Below are 24,354 nucleotides of genomic sequence, written 5' to 3'. Positions count from 1 at the left end.
TGCATGCAGGGTACCCAGTGCCACGTTCCCAGCATACCCAGTGCCACATTCCCAGTGCACCCAGCGCCACGTTCCCAGTGTACGCAGTACTGAACCAGCAGCACACCCACTGTACCCAGGGCTGGATTCCCAGTGCACCCAGTGCTCCCAGTGCACTCAGTGCACCCAGTGCCAGGCTCCCAGCGTGGCCAGTGTCAAGCTCCCAGTGCCCCCAGTGCCACATTACCAGTGCACCCAGTGCTGAACCAGCAGCATACCCACCGTACCCAGGGCTGGATTCCCAGGGCACCCAGTGCTAGGCTCCCAGTATGGCCAGTGTCGTGCTCCCAGTGCCCCCAGTGCCAGGTTCCCAGTGCACCCCATGCCAGGTTCCCAGTGTACCCCAGTACACCCAGTGCCAGACTCCCAGTGCTGGGCTCCCAGTGCTCCCAGTATGCCCAGTACCAGACTCCCAGTACACCCTGTGCCAAGCTCCCAGTGCTCCCAGTTCTCCCAGCACTGGGCTCCCAGCAGGGGGCCGTGCCCGGGGTGCCCCCAGCCACACGCGTGTGCACGCAGGGCCGTGGCCGGGAGCTTTTGGGGTGCCCATGGGAATAACCTCGACCTGATTTGCATAGCGGGTCTGATTGGCTGCTTTGCTGCAGGAGGCGGGGCAAGTGGTGGCAGCGGCCAATGAGGACGGAGGGGAGGGGCTTCCCGCAGCAACGGCTGGGTTTCATTGGAGGAGGAAATTTGGGGGGGGGGCTCCCCTGCCCCTGCCCCTCCCAGCCCAGGGGAGCGCTGGGCCCACGCCCGTGTGTGTGCAAAGGGTGTGCATGTGGAGGTGTACGTGTGCAATGGGGGGGGGGGGGGGCGTGCACCCCTCCGTGTGTGTGTGCACATGTGTAGGGTGGGTGTGCAAGGCGTGGTGCACCTGCACTGGTGCGTGTGCACAGCTGTGTGTGTGCGCGCACATCCCTCTGTTGCATGCATGGGGGTGCACCTCTCTTTACACGTGTGTACACACCAGTGTGTGTGTGCATGTACCTGCCTGTGTGTGTGTCTGTGTGTGCGTGCATGTGTACAGGCACATGCATGTGTGTACCCGGGGGGGGGGGGGGGGGGGGGAGGACTGCACATCCCTCTGTGCCAGTCCACACAGGTGTGTGCAGTCTTGTCCCCTGGGTACCTCCGTGTATGCACATGGAGGTGTACGTGTGCAATGGGGGGTGCATGTGTTCCTCCCTGTGTGTGTGTGCACAGGGGAATGCACTGTGCACAGCTGTGTCTGCATGCACGCCCCTCCCTTCCTGTGTGTGTATGTGCACAGCACCGTGTGCACGCCCCTCCCTGTGTGCACACAGCAGTGTGTGCATGCATGCAGCTCCCTGTGCGTGTGCACAGAAGTGTGCACACATGCCCCTACCTGTGTGTGCAGTGTGTGCATGCACACCCCTCCCTGTGTGTGTGCACAGCAGTGTGCATGCATGCAGCTCCCTCTGTGTGTGCACAGCAGTGTGCATGTACACCCCTCCCTGTACATGTATGCACAGCATTGTGTGTGCGCACACAGCTCCCTGTGTGCTCAGCATGTGCGTGCACACCTGTGTGCACAGCAGTGTGTGCATGCATGCAGCTCTGTGTGCACAGCAGTGTGCACACCTGTCTGTGTGTGTGTGCAGAGCAGTGCGCGTGCATGCCCCTCCCTGTTTGTGTGTCCACAGCAGCGTGCACACACACAGCTCTCTGTGTGTGTGCACAGCAGTGTGTGCATGCACACCCCTCCCTGTGTGTGTGCACAGCAGTGTGTGCATGCACGCAGCTCCCCTGTACATGTCTGCACAGCAGTGTGTGCATGCACACCTCTCCCTGTGTGTGTGCACAGCAGTGTGTGCATGCACGCAGCTCCCTGTATGTGTGCACAGCAATAGGTGTGTGCACGCAGCTCCCTGTACATGTGTGTGCACAGTGGTGTGTGCATGCATGCAGCTCCCTGTGTGTGTGCACAGCAGTGTGTGCATGCATGCAGCTCCCTGTACGTGTGTGCACAGCAATAGGTGTGTGCACGCAGCTCCTTGTACGTGTGTGTGCAGAGCAGTGTGTGCATGCACACCTCTCCCTGTGTGTGTGCACAGCAGTGTGTGTGTGCATGCAGCTCCCTGTACGTGTGTGTGCACAGTGGTGTGCGCATGCATGCAGCTCCCTGTGTGTGTGCACAGCAGTGTGTGCGTGCACGCAGCTCCCTGCACGTGTGTGCACAGCAGTGTGTGCATGCATGCTGTGTGTGCACGGCAGGTGTGTGCACGCAGCTCCTTGTACGTGTATGCACAGCAGTGTGTGCGTGCATGCTGTGTGTGTGCACAGCAATGTGTGTGTGCATGCAGCTCCCTGTACATGTGTGTGCACGGCAGTGTGTGCATGCATGCTCTGTGTGTGCACGGCAGTGTGTGTGAGCACGCCCCTCCCTGTACGTGTGCGCACAGCAGCGTGCCCGTGCCCGCAGCTCCCTCTACGTGTGTGTGCGCGCGTGTGTGTGCATGCACTCCGCGGTGTTCGTGCGCGTGTGTGTGCGTGTGCACGCCCCTCCCCGGCCCTGTGCGCGCGCACAGCACCGTGCCCACGCCCTCCCCTCCCCGCGCACGCCCCTCCCCGCGCGTGTGCGCGCCCGGCGCGCTCTGCACGCCCCTCCCCGTGCACGCCCCTCCCCGTGCACACCCACGCGTGCCCGCGCGGGGGCGCCCCCCCCCCCCTCCCCGTGCACCCCCCCCTCCTCCCGTTTCCCCCCCCGCCCCCCCCTCCCCAGCTCCGGGCCGGGCCGCTCGGCGGGGCCGCGGCGTTGCAGCGGGCGCAGCGCTCGGGGCCGGGCCGGGCCGGGCCGTGCCGTGCTCAGCGCCCCCCCCCTTGCCCCCCCCCCCCCCAACTCCCGGTCCCGTCCCCCCCCCCCCCTTCCCCCCCACCGGGAATTTTCCGAGCTCCGCCGGCGCTGCCCGGCCGCGGCATCCGCGGGGCCATGGGAGACAAAGGCACCCGGTGAGTGCGGCTGGGGGGGGGCACGGGGGGGGGGCACACGCGTGCACACGCATGCATGCACACGCACGCGTGCAAACACGCGTGCACGCAGCGCGGTGACAGCCGGGGGGGGGCCGCGCCGGCGCCGTTCCCACGCCCCCCCCCCCCCCGCAGTGCACCCTTGGGGGGGGGCTTTGACCCCCTTGGGGACCCCCCCCCCGCGGGTGTTTGGGGTTCCTCCGGGGGGGGGGGGGCAGGCTCTGTGCGCCCCCCCCCGTGCTCCCAGACCCGCGGTGCATTGGGGCGGCGGGGGGGGGGGGGCGCGGACACGCGTGGGTGCTCGCCCCCGGGACTCCCCACGGGGGGGGGGGGGGCTCAGCATCGCCTCCTGCGTGCCCCCAACCCTGCCCCTGGTGGGGGGGGGGCGGCCGGGTTTGACCGCTGCCCCCCCCCCCCGCCACCCCGCTGCGGCTGCCCCCATTTCCCTGGCTGTCCTTAATTATTTAGGGCCAGGTGCTGGGGGGCCGGGGGGGGGGGGGGCTCGGTGCTGCCGCTCACCCCCCGGGGACGGCCTCATCCTGCCCCCGGCCCCCCAGCACCCGCCTCGGGGCTCGGGGGTCCCCCGCAGGCGATGGCACCGCCGTGCCCCCCGGCAGCAGGGGAGGCTGGGGGCGAGGGGGTGGTGGTTGGGGGGGGGGGGCGGGGGGGGGCTCGGCCCTGCTCTGGCAGAACCTTCCAGAAACGCTGCAGCCCGTTCGGGGTGGCACGAGGGGCTTTGGGGACCCCCCCAAGCGCCGGGGGGGGAGGAGGCGCTGCGGGGACCCCTGCTTCGGCTGCGGACAGCAGCCCCCGTGCCCCCCCCCACCCCCACCCGGGGAACGCGGCCGTGCCCCCGGGAGCGCAGTGATTTTATCCCTGAACACCCCGTTTCCAGCTTGGGGGGGGTTTGGGGGGAAGCCCCCCCCCCCCTTTCCCATGCAATGGGGACGGGAGCACCCTTGGGACCCCAGGGCGAGCTCGGCTTCCCCGGGGAGATTTTGGGCACGGGGTGGGCGATGCTCTGGTGGCCTGGCGTGGGGGGGCCTTCTGCATCCCGCCGACCCCCGCACCGCTGTTCGGGGCCCTCGCATGCCCAGGAGCCGGGGGTTTGGGATGACAAATCCCAAATTTGCCCCCCCCCCCCCCCCAAGCCCTAAACCCCATGGTGCGCCGCCGCGGCTCCGCTCGGGTTTCCCGGTGCGATCCGGTGGTGGCCCCATTGTTATTTTCGAAGCTCTGCGGGTTATTAAAAGGGCCGGGATGAAATTAGGGGCAGCCGGAGGCTGCGGGGAGCAGCCCCGAGGGCCGCGCTCCCCCTGATTCATTCAGCGGGGTTTGGTGTCCCCCGGGGACCGGGGGGGTGCGGGGGGGGGCACGGCCGGGACCCCTTTGGTGCCAGGCTCCGGGGATGCCCCGAAGCACCGTTTCCACCCATCCCAATGTCTGCGTCGTGGGGCTGGGGGGGGACACCCCGCTTTTGGGGGCTGCAGCACGGCTCCCGCTGACCCCACGTTGGGGCCACCAGGTTTGGGGTGCGCCAAGGGGGGGGTCCCTGGGACGAGCCCCCGGTGCAGGAGCTGGCCCCGCACCCGTGGGTGCTCCCCGGCCGGTGCGGCCCCGTGCGTCAGCAGCCGCCTCCTGCCCCCCCAAAGCCCCGAGGTGCAAGGAGCCGGGGAAGGAGCTGGGGAAGGTCCCTGTGGGGTCAGCAGCGGAGCCCCACAGCCACTGGCACCGCCGGGGCTGCCTTGACCCCGTAAGCACCCGAGCGTCGCCTGCTTCTTCGCAGCGTCTCCAAAAACGCGCGCGTCCCCCAGCGCCGGTGCTGCGGTGGCTCGGAGGGGGCAAAGGTGGAGCTGGGAGGGGGGGGAGATGTGGGATGGGGGGGGGGGGGGGTCCCCAAAATTGCACCCTGCACCCGTTCCTACGGAGGCGCCATCCTGGGACCCCGCGGTAATGCCCGGCGTGGGGGCTTTCGGGGTGCTGGTGCCAGGGGATGGCCCCTGCCCGCTCACTTTGGGGACATCCCCTCGCGGCCTCCCGCCCGCCCCGTGCCCCCAAAACGCGGCCCTAAACCCCAGAGAGCCCCTCGGGGTGCCCTGGGCTCAGCAGCCACGGTGCCCCCCAGAGCCAGGTATGGGGTCGGGAGCCGGGCCGGGGACCTCGGCCCTGCGAAGGGTGCGGGAGCGAGCCCTGGCCGCCGGCCCGGGAGGGGAGACTTTGGCTTCCTGGACTTTGTTTGGAGAACAAACTCTCCTAAATAACAGCAGGATCCAGACATCCCGGATCCCAGCGCCAGCGCGCTTCCGTGCCAAGGCACCCGAGCGAGGCGCGGGGGGAGATTTCGGGGCCGAAGCCCCCTTGTGGGGCCGTGGAGGGGTCAGAGAGCCCAGGAGCCAGGCGGGTGGCAGCACCCTGGCCCCGCTCCCGGGGTGGTGGTGGTGGTTGGGGGGGGGGGGGGGGATCGCTGGCACCGCTCGTAAATCCGGTGGAGCGGAGAGCAGAGGGGACCCCGCTCAATTAGCAGCCACCAAACGAAGCGGTCGTTAGCGCCGAGCGGCCGCCCGGGTGCCTGAGGAGCGCGTTGAGGAACCCGATCGATGCGGAGGCGAGAGCAGGATCCGGCCGGCGGCCGGGCCCAGCCCGCAGCCCCTCGGCAGGGTGCCGGGGGGGGGTGGGTGGGTGGGGGGCACGGGGCCGCCAGCCCCGCAGCGGGGGTCCCTCGGCCCTGGGGGGGGGGAAATAGGGGATTTGTAGGGCCCGTGGCAGCTTCCTGCTGCACGTCCCCGGCTCTCGGCACCAGGAAGGGCCGGGGGGGGGGAGGGAAGGCCCAGCGCTTCCTCTTCCCTCCCTCCCCAGCTTCGGGGGGGGGGGGGTTGGCAGCAGGCAAAAGGGGGGGGGCAAAATCCCACTGTGGGTTCTGGGGGAGCCCCCCCATCCAGGGCATCCCACAGGGACGGGTCCAGGCACCCCATCCCCGGCGTTATTTCCTAAACGATGGTGGTTGGGGTCAGTGAGTCCCCCCCCCCCCCCAGCTTGGGGAGGGGGGGGGGCCAGGACCAGCATCAGTGGCACCCCCAAATCCTGGCCCCTTCAGGGCTTTGGGGGTGCTCGGGTTTGGGGGCGCACGCGGTGCCACCGTGTGCCCCGTGGGGACCGGGGCTGGGGGTGCCGGGAGGGAAGGGGGGGGGCTGCTGGGGCTGGGGGCGTCCCTGCTGGCCCCCTCCCTGCTCCTGCCTCTGCTTTGGGGCTTGGAGGGGCCTGGCTGTAGGGGTGTGTGGGGTGCTGCACCGTAGTATGGGGCTTTGGGGTCCCTGCACCCACGGTGTGGGGTCCCTGCACCCACAGCGTGGGGCTTTGGGGTCCCTGCACCCCCTACATGGGGTTATGGGGTGCTGCACCCACTGCATGGTGCTTTAGGGTTCTTGCACCCACACCATGAGGCTATGGGGTCCCTGCACCCACTGCGTGGGGTTATGGGGTACTGTACCCACAGAGTAGGGCTTTGGGGTCTCTGCACCCACTGCGTGGTGCTTTAGGGTCCCTGCACCCACAGCACAGGGCTTTGGGGTCCCTGCACCCAGAGCATGGTGCTTTAGGGTCCCTGCACCCACTGCATGGTGCTTTAGGGTCCCTGCACCCACAACATGAGGCTATGGGGTCCCTGCACCCACTGCGTAGGGCTGCGGGGTCCCTGCACCCAGAGCGTGGTGCTTTAGGGTCCCTGCACCCACTGCATGGTGCTTTAGGGTCCCTGCACCCACAACATGAGGCTATGGGGTCCCTGCACCCACTGCGTAGGGCTGCGGGGTCCCTGCACCCAGAGCGTGGTGCTTTAGGGTCCCCGCACCCAGAGCACTGGGCTGTGGGCTGCCGCACCCATACCATAGGGCTTCGGGGTCCCTGCACCCACACCACGGTGCTTTGGGGTCCCCGCACCGCCAGGGTGGGGCCACCCCGTGTCCCACACCCCCGGTGCAGGGTGGCCCCGCGGCGGGCGGGCGGGCGCCGTGAGTAATTGTTTCCTGCTCGGCCCCGCTGCAGCAGCGCCGCCGCTCTCGCGTGCGCCCGGCTTCGTTAGCGTTAGCGGGCGCCTTTGTGGAACCAGGGCCTCGAGGAGGCCGCGGGGACTTCCCGGCAGCGGGGCCGGCCCAGCCCGGCGGGGAGGGCGCCCGGCGGGCCCCCGCTGCGTGGCGGGGACCCCGGCGACTCCGTGGGGTCACCCTCGGGTGCCCGGAGAAGGGCGGCTCCGGCCCTACGGCGGCTCCGTTTGCACCCGGAAGATGCCTCGCCTGGGTGGCACCGCACCCTCCCACCCCCCCCCCCGCCCCGTGTTTGCACGCCGGTAGCACGCCCGTTAACGCCAGCTTCGCTCGCTCTGCGGGGCTGTGCCGCTGCGCTCGCTCCCCCCAGGTCCCCTTGTGGCCGTGGTCCCACGTCCACCCCGGTCCCACCGGAGGCTTTGCCCCCGGAGGGCACCCGGGAGGTCCCCGAGGAGCCCCAGGGTGTCGGTGGCCCTGGCAAAGGGTTTCTCCATGCCCCCGTCTCCCTGCCGCTAACGCGGGGTCAAGGAAATGCCCCCGGCCCCCGCACCCCCCCCGCTTGCCGTGGGATGTCCTTGGCCGTCGCCCTGGTGGCCCTGAGCCCAGTGTCCCTTTGCCTGTTGGGGGTGGCTCCTGGGCCGTGACACGGGGACGTGGGGCCACAGAGGCGCAGGGACATTGGGGCGGGGACGCAGGGACCCAGAGACCCTGGGGCACGGCTGCAGGGGACATGGGGACACTGGGACAGAGCCACCAGGGGACAGGTACGGGGACCCTGGGGCGCATGCGGGGGCACGGAGACCTTGGGAACCAGACGAGGACGCCAGGACACGCGTGGTTCCCTGTGCCCCCACCCAGAGCCGTGGCCGCCCCCAGCACCGCAGCATCCTCCCTCCTGCGGGGCACCCCGGCACCCCAAAAAGTCCCCCGAGGCGCAGGGGGGGCTGTGCTGCGTCCCCCCCCGACCTCCAGCAGGGGCTGGGGGGTCCCCGTGGAGCCCGGTGCTGTGCCACGGGAAGGGCCGGGGGCCGCAGCGGGGCGGTTTTGGGGGCGGAAAGCACGCCCAGGGCAGTTTTGGTGGCCCCGCTCTGCCTTCTGGAACCGAATGAATGAACGTCGCTTCCTGGCAAAACCACACGTTTTCGCCTGCCCCAAAAGCGCGGGGTTTCAGCAGCTTTCTCCTGCCCCCCCACCCCCCCTAACCGCTGCTGGTTTTCCAGCCGGGGAAATTTGCTGCGCCCCCAGACCCACCCCCCTCTTTGGTTTGGGGTTGTTCCCCCAAATCCCCCCCCAAACCCTCCTGCATTTTGGGGACCCTTTTCCACAACGCGCCCCCCCTGGGGCTGTCCCCGTCCCCAGGCTGGGCAGGACGCCGACGTCCCCGGCCGTCGTGTGCCGCCAGGAGCCTCCTCCTGCCTTTTTGGCCGAGCCGTGCCGAGCGCCCGGCGTTTGTCTTTAATTGTTTTCCCGGCCTGAAACGCCGCTGATAATCTTCCAGGGCAGCTTTAATAGAATTTCACGGCGAGCGCAGATTATCCGGGGAGAGCCCATTACGGGTGGCTGCGCGCCAGGGGAGGCGGGGAGGGGCGCCCCGCTGGCACCCCCCTCCTGCAAAGCTTGGTTTTTTTTTTTTGGGTTCCCTTCGGATATTTGGGAACCAGCAAAAGCTGGGAAGGGCGAGGAAGCCTCTGGGAGGCTTCGTGCTGCCTCCCCGGCGCCCGGGGAGCGTGCGGCCGCCCATCACTGTGGCGTCTGGGCGCCTGCCCCCTGCGCTCTGCTGCACGAGGGTTGGCCGGGGACCCCCCCCCACCCCCCCCCCGGACCCTGCCCCTCTGTGCCCCGCTGCTCGGAGCTTGCAGGGAGCCTGGCCGTGCGTGGCGTGGCGCCTTGCACAACTCCTTGCACAACTCCTCGGGCTGCACCTTGCACAATGCATCGCGCTGCAGGGCCTCTGCGTGGCACTTCGCATTGCAGCGGCGCTTTGCAGAGCGCCTTGCACAGCACCTTGCACGGCAGGGCCTTTGCACGGAGCCTTGCATGGCACCTTGCACAGCACCGGCGTCTTGCACAGCACCTTGCGCAGCAGGGCCTTTGCACGGCACCTTGCATGGCACCTTGCACGGCACCTTGCACGGCACCTTGCTCAGCACTGGCATCTTGCACAGCACCTTTAGTAGCAGGGCCTTTGCATGGCACCTTGCACGGCACCTTGCACAGCACCTTGCTCAGCGCTGGCATCTTGCACAGCACCTTGCACAGCACCGGCATCTTGCAGGCATCTTGCACAGCAGAGCCTTTGCACAGTGCCTTGCACAGCACCTTGAACAGGGCCTTTGCACGGTGCCTTGCACGGCAACTTGCTCAGCACTGGCACCTTGCACAGCACCAGCATCTTGCAGACACCTTGCACAGCAGGGCCTTTGCACAACACCTTGCACAACGCCTTGAACGGGGCCTTTGCACAGTGCCTCGTACTGCAGAGCACTTCACAGAGCACCTTGCAGAGCACCTTGCACAGCAGGGCCTTTGCGTGGCATTTGCACGGCACTGACACCTTGCACGGCACCGGCACCTTGCACAGCGTTTTGCACAGCGGGGCCTTTGCACAGCGCCTCGCACAACTCCCTGAACAACGGGGCCGTTGCGTGGCACCTGCCGTAGCAGGGTGTTTGCACAACCCCTTGCACAGCACCTTGCACGGCACCAGCACTTGGCAGAGCACCTTGCACAGTGGCAGCACCTTGCATGACACGGCCTTTGCACAGCACCTTGCACCGACACCTTGCACAGCGGCAGCACCTCGCACAGCACCTTGCACAGCAGCTTACCTGGCACAGGGCCTTTGCACGGCACCTTGCGCCAACACCTTGCACAGCTCCTTGCACAGCACCAGCACCTTGCACTGCACCTTGCGCGGCTGGATGGGGATGGGGGGGGCCTGTTGGAGCCCCCCGATCCCCCACCCGTGGCTCGGCGAGCAGCCTGGGGCTGCGGTGCAGCACCAGGACCAGCGCCTTGCCCAGCCCCGAGCGCTCGCTGCGGGCCAGCAGCTGTAAGGCGACACCGCCGGCGCGGCCGGATTTATAGGAAAAGCTTCCCTGGGGGGGAATTAAGTGGGAAAAACCTCGGGCTGCCAGCCGCGGCGAGGCTGCCAGGAGCCGGGAGCGAGGGCCCTGCGGTGGGACCCGGCTGCGTCCGGCCCCCTTCCAGCCCCAATGGGAAACTGAGGCAGGGGGCTGGGAGCTCAGCCCGCGGCCCCCGTCCCATCCCGGTGCCCCCTAACGCGCCTTCCCCTCGGCTTTTTTGCAGGGTGTTCAAGAAGGCGAGTCCCAACGGGAAGGTAAGCGCCGCCACGGGGCGGGGGGGGAGGTCCCCCTTCCCCCAGCGGGGAAACTGAGGCACGGCAGGGCCGGGGGGACGTGCCCGTGCCCGTGGTCAGGGGTTTAATCGGGGGGGCTGCAACCCCCGGGGCTTTCCCCACGGGGATGCTTTCGGCCGGTGGTGCTGGTGGGGGCTGAGCCCGGCTGCGGGGCCGGGGGGGTGGGGGGGGGCTCCCCCGGGAGCCTAATCGGATGAGGCCGGGGTCTAACGAGCTCCAGCTGGGGCGGCGCAAATCGGCTTTGTGGCGAGGGCCGCGGGGACGGATCCAGGCGGCGGCTGCCGGGAGCTCGCAGCCGCCGCTCTGCAGCCCCTGGCCTTGCTGCTCCCTCAGCACCGTGCCCAGCGTCCCCTCCGGGGTCTGGGGGGGGTGGCCCCGCTGTGACTGTCCCACCCCAGTCCCCAGTGTGGGGTCAGTAACGATGTGTGCGCTCGGGGACCTCCCCAGCGTGCCCCCCATTTCCTCCTCCAGCCCAGCTCCGGGTGATGCCCTGTGCGCCCCGTGCCTCAGTTTCCCCACCGGGAGAAGCCCCCCCCCAAAGCCCTGGGGAGGCAGGGGGGGTGCCGGCCCCGAGAGGGGCGATGGGTGGCGAGGTGGGGACCGGGATCGAGCCCTCACCCCGGTGTCCCTCTCGCGTCCCCGCAGCTCACCGTCTACCTGGGGAAGCGGGACTTCGTGGACCACATCGACGTGGTGGACCCCGTGGGTGAGTGGGGCCGGGTGTCCCCGTGCTGGTGGCCCCAGGGTGGTGGCAGGGGCGTTCCAGGGGTCCCTGCGTGTCCCCCCCCACCCTGCCTTGCTGGCACGTCCCCCGCACCCTGCTGCTCTTCCCTTGCAGACGGAGTGGTGCTGGTGGATCCTGAGTACCTGAAGGAGAGAAAAGGTAAGGCCGGGGGGGGCCCTGACGCCTGGGGACAGGGGGGTGGCACCCACAGGGGACGATGGTCCCCCCCCCTTGCACGGTCCCACCTGGTGCTGGCGTTTGCTGGGCCCTTGGGTGAGGTTTTCCAGCCCCCCCTGCTCTGTGGTGGCTGCCCTGAGGTCACATCCCCATCCCTGCCCCTGTCCCACGGGGACCCAACCAGTGCCACTTGTCCCCAGCTCCCCGTCACGGCACCGTCCCGGGTGCCACCACTGCGTCCCGGTGCCACCTGGGTTGAAACTGGTGGGGCTGGGATGAGCTGGGGTGCCACCGTGCCATGGTGCCACCATGCTGTGGTGCCACCGTGCCTTGATGCCACCGTGCCATGGTGTCACCGTGCCTTGATGCTACTGTGCCATGGTGCAGCTGTGCCATGATGCCACCGTGCCGTGGTGCCACCATGTCGTGGTGTCACCATGCTGGGGTGCCACCGTGCCATGGTGCCACCATGCTGTGATGCCCCCATGCTGGGGTGCCACCGTGCCATGATGCCACTGTGCCTTGGTCACCATGCCGTGATGCCGCCATGCCATGGTGCCACCATGTCGTGATGTCGCTGTGCCACGGTGCCTCTGTGCCATGGTGCCACCATGCCGTGATGCCACCATGCCGTGATGCCACCGTGCCATGGTGCTAACGTGCCATGGTGCCACCGTGCTGCAGTGCCATGCCACTGTGCCATAATGACACCATGCAGCGGTGCCACGGTGCCATGGTGCCACTGTGCCTTGGTGCCACCGTGCCATGATGTCACCGTGCCATGATGTCACCGTGCCGTGGTGCCACCGTGCCGTGGTGCCACCGTGCCCACCTTTGCCACCCTCCAGTCTTCGTGACGCTGACCTGCGCCTTCCGCTACGGCCGCGAGGACCTGGACGTGCTGGGGCTGACGTTCCGCAAGGACCTGTTCGTGGCCAACGTGCAGGCCTTCCCCCCGGTCCCCGAGGAGAAGAAGCCCCTGACGCGGCTGCAGGAGCGGCTGATCAAGAAGCTGGGCGAGCACGCCTACCCCTTCACCTTCGAGGTAGGGCCCCCTCCTCTTCCTCTCGCCCCCCCCGCGGGGGGGAGAAATCGGGGTGCTGCAGCTCCCGAGCCCAGCCCTGGGGCGCGGCATCACCCGCACGGGTGCTGGGTGCTGGGGCGTGGGGCTTTTTGGGGTCCTGCACGCGGGCACAGCATCCCCAGGGGGATCTGGGGGTGGCCAAATGGGTGCTGGGCGAAGACGCGGTGGCTTCTGGATGCTCTTGCCCTGGAGGAAAGCAGCCTCTGTGCAATGCAGCCAGTGGGGAAACTGAGGCAGGGGCAGCCCCGCTGCCTGGTGGTGCAGGGGGTCCGTGGCCAGGCGGTGACACGGCCCCGGGGGGCTCCCCCCGAGCGAAGCAGAGCCCCGGGGAGCCCCCGAGCCCCGGGGAGCCCCCCTGCCGCATCCGTGCCATTAGCGTCAGCGCAGGGGATCGAAGCTGTTCCTCCCCGCCACGCTTTAATTGCGGCGGTAATTAGCTGCGTTAATTCCAGCCTTGTCTGGGAGCCGGGGAGGAGCGGGAGGAAATTTCCATCGCAGCCCTCCCGAGCTGGTGGTGGGCAGCAAAATAAGGGGCTTCGGCAGATAACGGGGGGCAACCCCCCCCTTAGCCAGGGGCACGGGCACTCTGAGCCCCCCCGGCCCTGGCGCGGCTTCTGGCGGAGCCCCCCGGGGGACCCGGTGTCGTTTTCCAGGCGTGAGCTCTCAGCTAAACCCCCCAGGATCAGCGGGATCACGACCAGGCGCGAGCCCTTGCAAAACAACCTTAATTCCTCCAAATCCCCCGGATTAAACCGAAAAAAAAATAATAATAATAAAAAAAAAATGCGCATTAGCACGGCTCGTAACTCCTCGGGGCTTGGGTCTCTTGGGTCTCTTCGGATTAACCCTGGCCAAAAGGGGAAGGGCAGCGCGACGTCCCCCTGCCCGTCCCCTCCCCGATGCCTGGGATGCCGCAGCCCCCTGGGGAGGGGGATTTGGGGCAGGGGTCCTAGACCCGCTCCTAACCCTATTTTCTGCTTCAGATTCCCCCCAACCTGCCTTGCTCCGTCACGCTGCAGCCGGGCCCCGAGGACACGGGGAAGGTAAGGAGCACCTCTGCGTCCTGGTGTCACCCTGCCGTGTCCCACGGGCCCGTGGCACCCTCCTGGGCATCCCCCTTGTCCCTTCCCAGCAAAGCCCGGCTCTTGAACCAGGGTGAAATCGCCCCAGGGAGCCCAAAAGATGATGTCCCCGGACAGGGGACACGTCTGGGGATGGGGATTGTCCCCCAGGGGCACACGCTGGGACGTCGGCCTCGGGCTGTGCCAGGGTGTCGTGCACGGGTTTTGGGGCGCAGAGGGGTTTATCGGCCTCCTCCTCTGCCCCCTCCCACTTTCCAGGCCTGCGGTGTGGACTATGAGGTCAAAGCTTTCTGTGCGGAGAACCTGGAGGAGAAAATCCACAAGAGGTGAGGGGGGAGGACGCCGGCGCGGGCTGAGGGTGCCCAGGTGGGGGGCACGGGGCTGGCAGGGCTGCGAGCGGCGGCGGGGAGGGGGCACCTGGCTTTGGTATCCCACAGTGGGTGGGATGGGGTGGGGATGGAGACATCTTTTGGGATGGGGCAGGGATGGAGATGTCCTTTGGGATGGGGTGAGGATGGAGATGTCCTCTGGGATGGGGTTGGGATGGAGATGTCCTTTGGGATGGAGCAGGGATGGAGATGTCCTTTGGGATGGGGCTGGGATGGAGATGTCCTTTGGGATGGGGCTGGGATGGAGGTGTCCTTCGGGATGGAGCAGGGATGGAGATGTCCTTTGGGACGGGGTGAGGATGGAGATGTCCTCTGGGATGGGGTTGGGATGGAGGTGTCCTTTGGAGTGGGTTTGGGATGCAGATGTCCTTTGGGATGGGGTGAGGATGGAGATGTCCTCTGGGATGTGGCTGGGATGGAGGTGTCCTTTGGAGTGGGTTTGGGATGCAGATGTCCTTTGGGATGGGGTGAGGATGGAGATGTCCTTTGAGATGGGGCAGGGATGGAGATGTCCTTTGGGATGGGGCTGGGATGGAGATGTCCTTTGGGATGGGGCTGGGATGGAGATGTCCTTTGAGATGGGGCAGGGATGGAGAAGTCCTTTGGGATGGGGCTGGGATGGAGATGTCCTTCGGGATGGGGTGAGGATGGCGTGGCCGTGGGGCTGCCCCCGGCGGCTGGGCGAGCCCCTCGGTGGGGCCAACCTGGGACATCAGAAAAGAGGGATTTGACCCCAAACGGGCCCAAAACGATACGGGGAGAGCTGCCGGCAGCTGGACGCCCGTGCCCTGCCCTTGTCCCCGCAGGAACTCGGTGCGCTTGGTCATCCGCAAGGTGCAGTACGCCCCGGAGCGGCCCGGCCCCCAACCCATGGCGGAGACCACCCGGCAGTTCCTCATGTCGGACAAGCCGCTGCACCTCGAGGCGTCCCTGGACAAGGAGGTGGGGTTGGGGCTGGTGGTTGGGGGGGGGGGACACACACACCGCTGGGGTGGCTCCGGGGAGGGGCAGCGGCGAGCTCACGTCCCCCTCCCTGCTCCCCGCAGATCTACTACCACGGGGAGCCCATCAGCGTCAACGTGCACGTCACCAACAACACCAACAAGACGGTGAAGAAGATCAAAATCTCAGGTGAGGGTTGGGGACCCCCCTGGGGGCTGCCAGGTGGGGTTGTGACCCCCCCACAGACAACGTGACCGCCCCCTCCCCGCTCTCCATCTCCCGCCCCAGTGCGCCAATACGCCGACATCTGCCTCTTCAACACCGCCCAGTACAAGTGCCCCGTGGCCGTGGAGGATGCTGAGTGAGTGATGTGGGGCTGGGGTCCCGGGTGCGGGGGGGGGGGGGCTCAGGGGCCTGCTAGGGGACACCGCGGGGCGCCCAGTCCCTGGGGGAGGTCTCCTGCCCGAACCCAATCATTTGGGGGCAGCACGAGGATGTATCCAGCAGGCACAGCTTGCTGGGACCAGCGGGGAGATGGAAACTTTTAACCCTAACCCAACCCTAACCCTAACCCTAACCCAACCCTAACCCTAACCCTAACCCTAATCCTAACCCTAATCCTAACCCTAACCCTAACCCTAATCCTAACCCTAACCCTAACCCTAACCCTAACCCTAACCCTAACCCTAACCCTAACCCTAACCCTAATCCTAACCCTAACCCTAACCCTAACCCTAACCCTAATCCTAATCCTAACCCTAACCCTAACCCTAATCCTAACCCTAACCCTAACCCTAACCCTAACCCTAACCCTAAGGAAAAAAATATTATTTTTTTTGTTTTTGTGAGAAAATCTGGCCATTTTTGATGGCAAACTCCGGCCCCGCGGAGGCTGCTGGTGGGGGCTGCCAATGGCCTGGGGGCGCTGCCCGCAGGGGACGCGCTGCTGGCACACCAAACCCTCCGGCAAACGGGCGCGGAGCCAAAACTGCGGGGTTTCGCCCCGTTTTCCAACCTGCCGGCACCCTCCCCGACCCCGCCAGCCCCCAGCCCTCCCGGGGGGGCAGCACGGCGGGTCTGGGGCTGACCCCCAACCCCAACACCCCGCTGTCACCCCCAGCGACATGGTGGCCCCGAGCTCGACCTTCTGCAAGGTGTACACCCTGACCCCCTTCCTCGCCAACAACCGGGAGAAGCGCGGGCTGGCGCTGGACGGCAAGCTGAAGCACGAGGACACCAACCTGGCCTCCAGCACGCTGTGAGCCGCCCCTGTCCCCCCCCCCCCCTAAGTCCCCCCGCCCCTCGGTGCCACCCCGACGGGACACCCCCCCCGTGCTGATGTCTCCCTCCCCGTGCCCATCCCCTTCCCGCAGGCTGAGGGACGGAGCCAACAAGGAGATCCTGGGCATTATCGTGTCCTACAAGGTGAAGGTGAAGCTGGTGGTGTCGCGAGGAGGGTGAGTGCGGGGACCCCCCCCCCGCCCCGGGGTGCTGCGGCCCCTTTTCCCTTGCTCTCCTTCTCAGTGCATCCCCCCCCCGGGGTGGGCCAGCACTCCGCAGCTCCGGGACCGGATGGGATGGGGAAGGTCCGGGTCAGAGCCCAGCTCTCTTTGTCCCTTTTGGGGACAAAAATCCCTTTTGGGGGTTTTATTAACCCATAAAACAACCCCGCTCGCCCCCCCCCCCCCCCCCCTTCTCTTCGCTGCAGCATCATTTGCAGGATGAGGCCCCGCTTGCAGCCCCAGCCAGGCTGCAAACGGGGCTGGTTTGCCCGTGACCCCCCCCTCCCCCCCCCAAAATACCCCTTGGGACAGAGCCAGGGGTTAGCGGGGTTGTGGCTGTCACCCCACGGGGACAGTCCCCTCGTCCCCATCTGCGTGGGGGCTGTGCGAGGGGGGGTACACGTGTCGGTGGGGAGCAGACACTAATTTCTCGTCTCATTTAACCCACACCAGCCTGCTGGGAGACCTCGCCTCCAGGTAATGCCTGCGTGTGCCACCCCACTCGTCCCACCGTGTCACCCTGTCCCCTCTGTCCCCTCCGTGCCCCCCCCCCGGCCCCCCAGGGCCAGCCCCGTGCACGCAGCAGCCCCTTCCCCGGGGCACCCCGTGCCCGCGCAGCAGCCCCGATCCCCTGGGTTCAGTGCGGGTGGAAGAGGCAGAGCTTTGTCCTGCCTCATTTCTGTTGTCCCCGTGCCCCCCCGGGGAGCTCAGCACCCCCCATCCTCCCCTAAACCCACGGGATTTCAGCCCCAGACGCCGCCGAGCTGCTACAAGGCAGATTTCCTGCGCTCACCTCCTCCCTCGTGCCCCTGCGCGCGTGCCCGCCCTTGGGTAGCCCGGAGAGGGGGAGCTCCTGGGGGCGGGGGGGGTGGGATCCCAAACCAGAGGGATCCTAAAACCACAGCCCCCCCCCTGCTCTGCCCCACGCCTCACCCCGGCCTCGGTCCCCTTCTCGCAGCGACGTGGCGGTGGAGCTCCCCTTCACGCTGATGCACCCCAAGCCCAGGGAGGAGCCGGCGCACCGGGACGGTGAGTGTCCGCCCGGCCGGGGCGCGCGGGGCAGATCCCCCCCAAGGGGTGGTGGTGGGGGGCACGGGGCTCTGCCGCAGCCCTGGATTCACACCAGCCGGGCCGTGCGGTGCCCGATGGGCATTTAGGACCCCGTGGCGCCCCGTTGGCAATCCTGGGGTGAGAACGATTTTTGGGGGGGGCACGTCCCCAAGGGGTGCTGCCCGTGCGGCGGCGGCGATGCGCCCCCCCCTGCCCGCGGTGACTAACCCCTGTGCCTGCGTTCAGTTCCAGAGAACGAAGCTCCCATAGACACCAACCTGATAGAGCTGGACACAAAGTAAGAGAAACGCCCCCGGGGGGGGCTGTGCGGGTACCCGCGTCGGTGCCACGCAGCTTGGCAGCGGTCGGCGCGGCTGCATGTCGGCCCCTAACCCACTAACACGTGCCGTGCCGTGCCGTGCCGGAACGGTTTCCGATGGCTAGCCCCGTGCACGTACCCCCTAACGCATGCCCTGCCTGTTTTTTGTTTTTTTTTTCTCTCCCCCCCCCCCCCCCCACCCCTCGCCACCTCCCTGCATGTCTTTCCGAGCAGGAGAATCACAGTAAGGAAGCGCCCGCCGGGACCGCGCGCCGCGGTGTGTCCCCGCCGCGTCCCCGCCGCGTCCCCCGGGGCTGGCGATGCCGTGGCCGCGCTGCACCCCCCTGGTTAATCCCCGGCTCTGTGCCTGCGCTGCCGTGGGCGCTTCGGGGAGGCTTCGCTCTCGGGTCTGCGGTCCCCGGGGAGTGAACCCCACGGTCCCCGTGCATGGCACGTGCGCCCCTGGGGCTGCAGCCGCCGCTCTCCGGAGCGTTTCCCACCTCATCCCCGCGCTTTTCAGCGAGCAAACACCAAGGCGCCGACTGATTTAGGGGGTGCTTGGAGAAACGAGGCTGGCTGCTGATGTTGGGGGGGGGGCGGGGTTTAAGAGCCCCCAGGCTGCTGGAAGCACCGCGGACGCTGCAGGCTGGGCGCAACCGCGGAGCCCCGCAGCGGGTGCCCGGTGCCCCGAATCCCGGTCCCCCCCGCACCCCCCGTCCCCCCATAAAGCCCCCGTCCCTTGTGTCTCCGCCAGTGACGACGACATCGTGTTCGAAGACTTCGCCCGGCAGCGGCTCAAAGGCATGAAGGACGACAAGGAGGACGAGGAGGAGCGTACAAACTCCCCGCAGCTCAACGACAGATAAGCGGCCCCCCCCCCCCACCAACCCACCTCCAAGCCCACCCACCCCCCCGGCTGGGCCGGCGTGCGCCAGTACCACCCGTGCATTAGGCTTCTTCTCTTTTGTATGATTATTAATTTTGTTTTCTACCTGTACCGGGAGCCTATGGATCACCCGATCGCAACAGCAATTATAACCTTCCCGCTGTGCCGTGTTGTCACTTCATCCAGCTGCTGTGTCCCGTGCAGGTCTGTGGGCACGTCCCCAGGGGGTGCTGGGGCTGGGGGGGGGGGGCTCAGCACCCCCGGCCCTCCCTCCCCGTCCAGCCCCTTCCTCGTGCACCCCGAGCCCTTTCCTATGAGCTGCCTCTTTTACGCATTTTATACCGTCCGCTCTCAACACCGGTTTGTTACGGGGAGGGTGCGGGGAGAGGGGGCGTGCAGAAGAACGGGGTGGGGGGGGGCTTTTCTAGGCAGCCTGCTCATGGGAAAGGGCACCCGTGCACCTCGTCCTTCCCCCCCCCGTCCTGCCCACGGCCTGTCCCGTGCCTGGCCCCGCTGCATGCGTTTCCCCCCCGCCCCGGGGTGCACGAGCCTGGCTCGGACCCTCGGATGCTGCCCGGGGCTGAGCCTGGCGCAGGGCTAGGAACAGTAGGAGCACCCCCCCCCCCGCTCCTACCCCAAATCCTCCTAAAGCATCCAGCCCCGGGGATTTGGCTCTTAACATGCTGATGGAGCCGTGCCGGGGCTGGGGAAGGGACCTGCAGCCCCCGTGGGTCGGTGCCCTCGGCTTCCCCCCCTGGGCTTCCACCAGGGATGCTTTGCCCCAACCCCGTCCCCAAATCGATGCTTCTCCCCCCTCTCTGTGCCTGCATGGGCTAAAGCACCTCTTCGGGGCTGGGCGGGGGGGTGCGGAGAAGGGGAGCACAGCATTCGCTGCCCTAACCCGTGTTTCACCAGATGCTTGTGCCTCCCGGGTTGGGGGGTGCCGGTCCCGGGACCATCCCCCCCACCACCCCTTACCCCCTTGCAGGACCCTGTTGGGTCCCCAGGACGGATTGTGCCCGGGGACCCGGCCCGTGCCATGGTCCCCCCAACCCATGCTGGGGGCTCGGGTCTCCCGCAGTGCCCGCGAGACCCTCGCCACCGTTTGTCGTGCCGTTGCGGTCGGCGTTGTCATCGGAGAGCTCCGTCCCCCTGCCCGGGGAGGGGGGAGCCGGGGGGGGGGGGGCGCGCAGAGCCGAGCCCCCTTGTTTTTGGGTAGAGCTGGCGGGCAGCGTGGTACTTCTTTTTGTAAAGTGGTTTCTTTGTACTGTTCATGGATACCTGCTTCTTTGGTTTCTCCACCGTTATCTGTGATGTTTCTGTGTTCTGTCAAATAAATTATTCTAGTTTATTAAACTCAGAAAAAACAAAAAAAACAAAAAACAAAAACGAAACCTGAAAAAAACGCAGTCCCAGCGCCTGGACACTTCCGTTGGCTCAGGGCAGGGGACCCGGCCCAGCCCTGGGGCACCCGCTGGTGGTGCTGGGGGGGGTGGGATAGGGGGGGTTCCCTGCGTGCGCCCTGCCCCGTCCCACCCCAGCAGTGATTCTCCGTGCATTAACGCAGACGTAAACCTCCACCCTCCCACGGTCAGCCCTGGAGTTTCCAGCTCCCTGCCTGTACGCCGGCGCTGCGACGCGCTGCCTAGCCCCCGGCACTCGGCGTCTGCCTCGGCTGTCCCCCCCCCCCCCCCCCCCCAGCCCCTCATTTTTTGGCTGTGGGGCACGTTGGCCATCACCTCCCCAGCGTGCCCTGGCTTCCAAGCCCTCGCAGACGCCGCGGGTAAATACGGGCTTGGCGCCTGCCCTCGGCTTCCACCAGCTGTCCACGTGCGTACGCCCAGCGCAGCGCTTGGGGCTGCAGCAGGAGCCGCAGATCGATGCCACTGCGCCCAAGGACGCGCGCCCAGCCGCCGCTCACGCAGGGGAGCCCTGGCACAGCTCCTGGCGGCCCCCCCCCTCCCGCCCCAGCAGCCTCGCTGCTCTCGGCTAACGCTGAATTTTCGGTTGCTTGGGTGAGAAACGGTGAAAAGGACGGCGGCTCGCCCTGCCCGGGCTCCCTGCCGGCGCAGACGAGGCATCGAACCCGTGCGCGTCGCCAGCAGCGGGCTGCGCCCCGCTGCACGAAGGCTCGCGGCTCTCTCCGGCGGCTGGGACACGTCCAACAGGACCAGCACGGAGGGACACGGCCCGCAGCCATCCCCGTGGGTGCTGCTCCGGCCCCTCGATGCCTTCACACTCCCACAGGCGTGCAAGCACGGGGATGCTTCGGCAGGACCTGCGCCAAAGGGCCGGAGGTTTGGGAGCCAGCAGCAGGGACCAGAACGAGGTTTGGAAGCGAAGTGCAAGGCCAGGCGGTGCCTTTGGAGCGCGGTAGGCTGACGGGCTGCTGGTTAAACAAGCCGTGTCCGGCCTGCACCCTGCTGACGCTCCTCGGGGCTGCTGGTTTAAGAGGCTGCATCCTAAAGCTGGTGCCGCAGGGCTCGGAAAAGGAGCTGGTGCCCGTGGGCTTGCTCCAGAGCCGCTGCTGCTGCACGTTTGTACCCTGGGTAACACGTGAGGAGCAACGCCCAGGGATGCTGGGCACAGATCTGTGTGGCGGCGGGCTAGGAGTAGTGACCTGGATCACCTGTGGCACAGGAGGAGCTGTCCTAGCAGCTCCAGGAGCAGGAGGTGAGGAAGGAGCTGTCCCAGCATCTCCCGGAGCAGGGGACGTTTCCCAGCCACGCCACAACCTCCAGCTGCTGGGGGGAGCAGGAAAACCCAAGCCCCGGCTGTCAAACCCAGCCGAGGACAGCCCCCTGCCCGTCTTTTCCCCGCAAACACAGCCCGGCAGCGTTAGGGAGCAGTGCAGAGACCCTCAAACCGCCGAGCAAGCGCTCCCTAAAACCGCCCAGGCGCCCTCCGAAAGCACCGCCAGCAGCAGTGCTGCAAGCGTCAGCGTTTCAGCCGCGGGAACAGCCCCGGTGTTGCACAAGACCGCATCCGCACGTCCCGGCACGTGGCAAGCCCGTGCGTGGCGCTTGGCAGGCGTCCTGATGGGGGGCAGGAAGAACCAGGATGGGGGGAGAAGCCCAGTAACCCCCCGGTTCTGGGCTTGAGCTGGGGGACAGCCCCCAGGGGAAGGGCTGGGGGTTGTCCACTACTCACGTCTGTTCCCCCAGGGTGACACCAAAGGAAGGGGCAGGGACCCCGAGCACGACTTGCTCTGGTCAGCACCCACAGCACCCTTCCGGATCCACCTCCAGCCCTGCGTGCAGGGACGGCTTGCCCAGGGAGGTGGTGGCGTCCCCGTCCCCGGGGGTGTTCAAGGCGAGGTTGGACGTGGTGCTTGGGGACATGGTTTGGTGGGTGACAGTGGTGGTGGGACCAGCTGATCCTAGAGGCCTTTTCCAACCCTAATTAATTCTATGCCAGCCGCTGACCGTCCCCAGCTGCAGTAACGCGCCTGGGGTTAGGTGCAGAGGGTCCTGGAGGACCTTCCCGTGGCCACACGTTGCACGTGAGCTGCCCTTTGCCACGTTGGTGACGTGGGGAAGAGGTGGGGGGGGACTGCCCTCGAGTTGTGCCATCGCAGGGGGCTCTGCAGCAGGCACCCCAGACGTCGGGCGTTGCCGGAAGGGCTGCATGGCGTGGTTACATTAGAAATGCCCTCAGCAGCCCCGTGTGAGTTGTCCAGCACCGTGTCCACTGGGAGAACCCTCCCCTGCACAAACCCCAGCTGTTAGTACTTAACATTTTGGACATCTCCAGGCCTCTGTCAGATCTGGTTCAAGCTGGACATGAAGGCTTCAGTTATTTTGGGGTGAAAAAAATAAAAAAAAAAGGAGAGGAAGTTTAGATGACTAAACCGTGCTATTGCTTAAGCACCGTTTCCCTAGAAAGCCAAGCAAATTTGCTTCCCTCTCTCCGCGCTACCAAGCAGCACCGTGACGCGAAGCAGGCTCGGCTCTGCCGCTCGCCGGCTCCTCCGCCACGTCCCTGCGGAGGAGCCGGGGAGGAAGAGGGGGCCGGGGATGGCGGCGCTCCCCTGGGGCTCAGCACCCACCCGTGGGGTGATCCCCCTCCGACGGCTGCCTGCGGCAGGGGAGCTGGGGGGAACCGCAGCGGCTGAGCTGCGTAACCCGGGGTTGCCAAACCTCCCGCTCCCAGGGGTGCTTGAGAAAGATCCCCTGGGCCGCGGGATGCCGCCGCCGCTCCGCGCCCCAAACCCCTCAGCCGGGGCACGCGAGCCTGCGGGGGCTCGGGGCAGGGGAAGGGCACAGAGCGCTGCCACACAGGGGGAAGGACAAGCGGATGGAGAGGGACTGGAAAGCCAAGAGCCCTCTCCCAGCCGCCCCTCACGGGGGCAGAAATCTGCCTGAGCACCCGCCCGGACCCTCCCTCACACCGCTCTGATGTCTGCGTGGCTGGCCTGGTTCCCTTCGGGACCCTCCAGGGGTGGAAAGGAGGACCAGGAATTCCCGCAGGAGCGCTCAGCTCCACCTGGGCCCTGCTGCTGGCGATGACACGGCCTTGGAGCTTGAGCAGATAACAAGGCATCCACCCCTCGCGGCCTCAGGCAGGGCGCGCTGCCTCTCCCACGCGCTGCCACGTAAGCGGGGGCTATTTCGGGTGTCACCTGCCGGGAAGAAGACCTGGAGCCTCTCCGTTTTATCACGTTAACACAGGAACGGGTTTCGAGCGTTAGCACCCGCAGGCGAACAGCTGTTGCCATGGCACAGCACAGGTCAGGGAACATCGCATTCCCGACACTTCCTACGCCCCTCGAAGCGCCGCACGGCCCGAGCGCAACCTTGGCCCCAGCTCACCCCGCTGTCCCCACCTGCCTCGCCTGTCCTCAACCCTCCTCTTGCCGCTGCGTGAACGCGGCGAAGCAGGGAGCAGAGCAGCAGTTCCCGGAGAAGTAACCGTGCGGGGGTGCTTACGGGCAAGAGGGGACGGCCAGCGCCGGATGCTGCCATCAGGAGCAGAGGCAGACCCGGTGCGTGCGTTTGCGCTGCGAGATCCACGCTGCCCGCTCCGTCGTGAGCATCCCACAGCGCTGGGGTCTCCGTTTTCCAGGCGAGCACCCCCCGCCCGCTCAGGCTGTGTCACAGCACCTGCCCCCCTCCTCAGCAAACATCCTGCCCTTCGGGTTGGGGACAAGGGGCAGCCAGCTCCCCCCTGCCCCCCGGCGCCACCTTGTAACACGGGGGGCCCTTAGGAGTCACCGCCCAGCCTCCTCAGGCCCAGAAAAGCCACACGAGCTCACCCAAATTTAAACTTTTCATTGAAAGGAAAAGGCCCGCAAGATACCAAGGCCTTTTCTTAGGCCGGGCGCTCTCCAGTCACACAGGGGCAGGGCAGAGCTCGCAGCAGGCCGGGGCGGAAAGGCCGTTCCTGCGCCGGCTGCGCCGCTGTCACCAGCGGGCTGCCTCCGCGCTGCGGCTTCCTGTAGCGGAGGCCACCGCTCCCGACAGGCGCACGTGATGAAATGCCAACACCCCGCGGGGTGTGCAGCCATCCGAGTGGTGCCTGGGGACGGAAACCGGGAGGTTAACTGTGCCACAGAGCAGCCTATTTCCTCAGATTGTACTCCTGCTTTTTTTTTTTTTTTTTTAGCCTTTTTTGTCTGAAGGGCACGGCGCAAACACGACACGGGCGGGTGACCAAACGACAGCAGGATGTTCTCTGCTAGCGGACGCGGTGAGAACTGCAAGGCTACCGCGCAGTCGCTGCTGGATTTGGAGGCTGGTAAACATGACAATAAG

General features: G+C 67.0%; 1 protein-coding gene across 2 annotated transcripts; it reads left to right on the top strand.

Annotated features, from left to right (window-relative positions):
• The first annotated feature begins 2,885 nt into the window (after positions 1-2,885).
• On the top strand, positions 2,886-18,764 carry ARRB1 (arrestin beta 1). Of its 2 annotated transcripts, XM_066990074.1 has the most exons (17): positions 2,886-3,009; positions 10,377-10,407; positions 11,092-11,152; positions 11,285-11,329; positions 12,196-12,392; positions 13,415-13,474; positions 13,772-13,839; positions 14,709-14,844; positions 14,949-15,033; positions 15,133-15,205; positions 15,965-16,102; positions 16,218-16,301; positions 16,800-16,823; positions 17,305-17,375; positions 17,643-17,694; positions 18,470-18,577; positions 18,714-18,764. In XM_066990074.1, exons 1-17 carry the CDS (start codon positions 2,990-2,992, stop codon positions 18,751-18,753), a joined length of 1,293 nt encoding a protein of 430 aa, XP_066846175.1. In that variant the 5' UTR covers positions 2,886-2,989; the 3' UTR covers positions 18,754-18,764. The 2 variants fall into 2 exon arrangements, with proteins under 2 accessions (XP_066846175.1, XP_066846176.1); XM_066990075.1 differs by having other exon boundaries at positions 18,470-18,764.
• The last annotated feature ends 5,590 nt before the right edge of the window (positions 18,765-24,354 follow it).

Source organism: Anser cygnoides, chromosome 1 (genome assembly GCF_040182565.1).
Source record: "Anser cygnoides isolate HZ-2024a breed goose chromosome 1, Taihu_goose_T2T_genome, whole genome shotgun sequence".
Taxonomy (NCBI): domain Eukaryota; kingdom Metazoa; phylum Chordata; class Aves; order Anseriformes; family Anatidae; genus Anser; species Anser cygnoides.
This window is presented reverse-complemented; position numbering and strand designations above follow the sequence as displayed.

Coding starts and splice junctions, on each gene's coding strand:
- ARRB1 (XM_066990074.1), top strand. CDS start 2,990: ATGGGAGACAAAGGCACCCG. Junction 3,010..10,376: donor ATGGGAGACAAAGGCACCCG/GTGAGTGCGGCT, acceptor GCTTTTTTGCAG/GGTGTTCAAGAAGGCGAGTC. Junction 13,840..14,708: donor GAGGAGAAAATCCACAAGAG/GTGAGGGGGGAG, acceptor TTGTCCCCGCAG/GAACTCGGTGCGCTTGGTCA.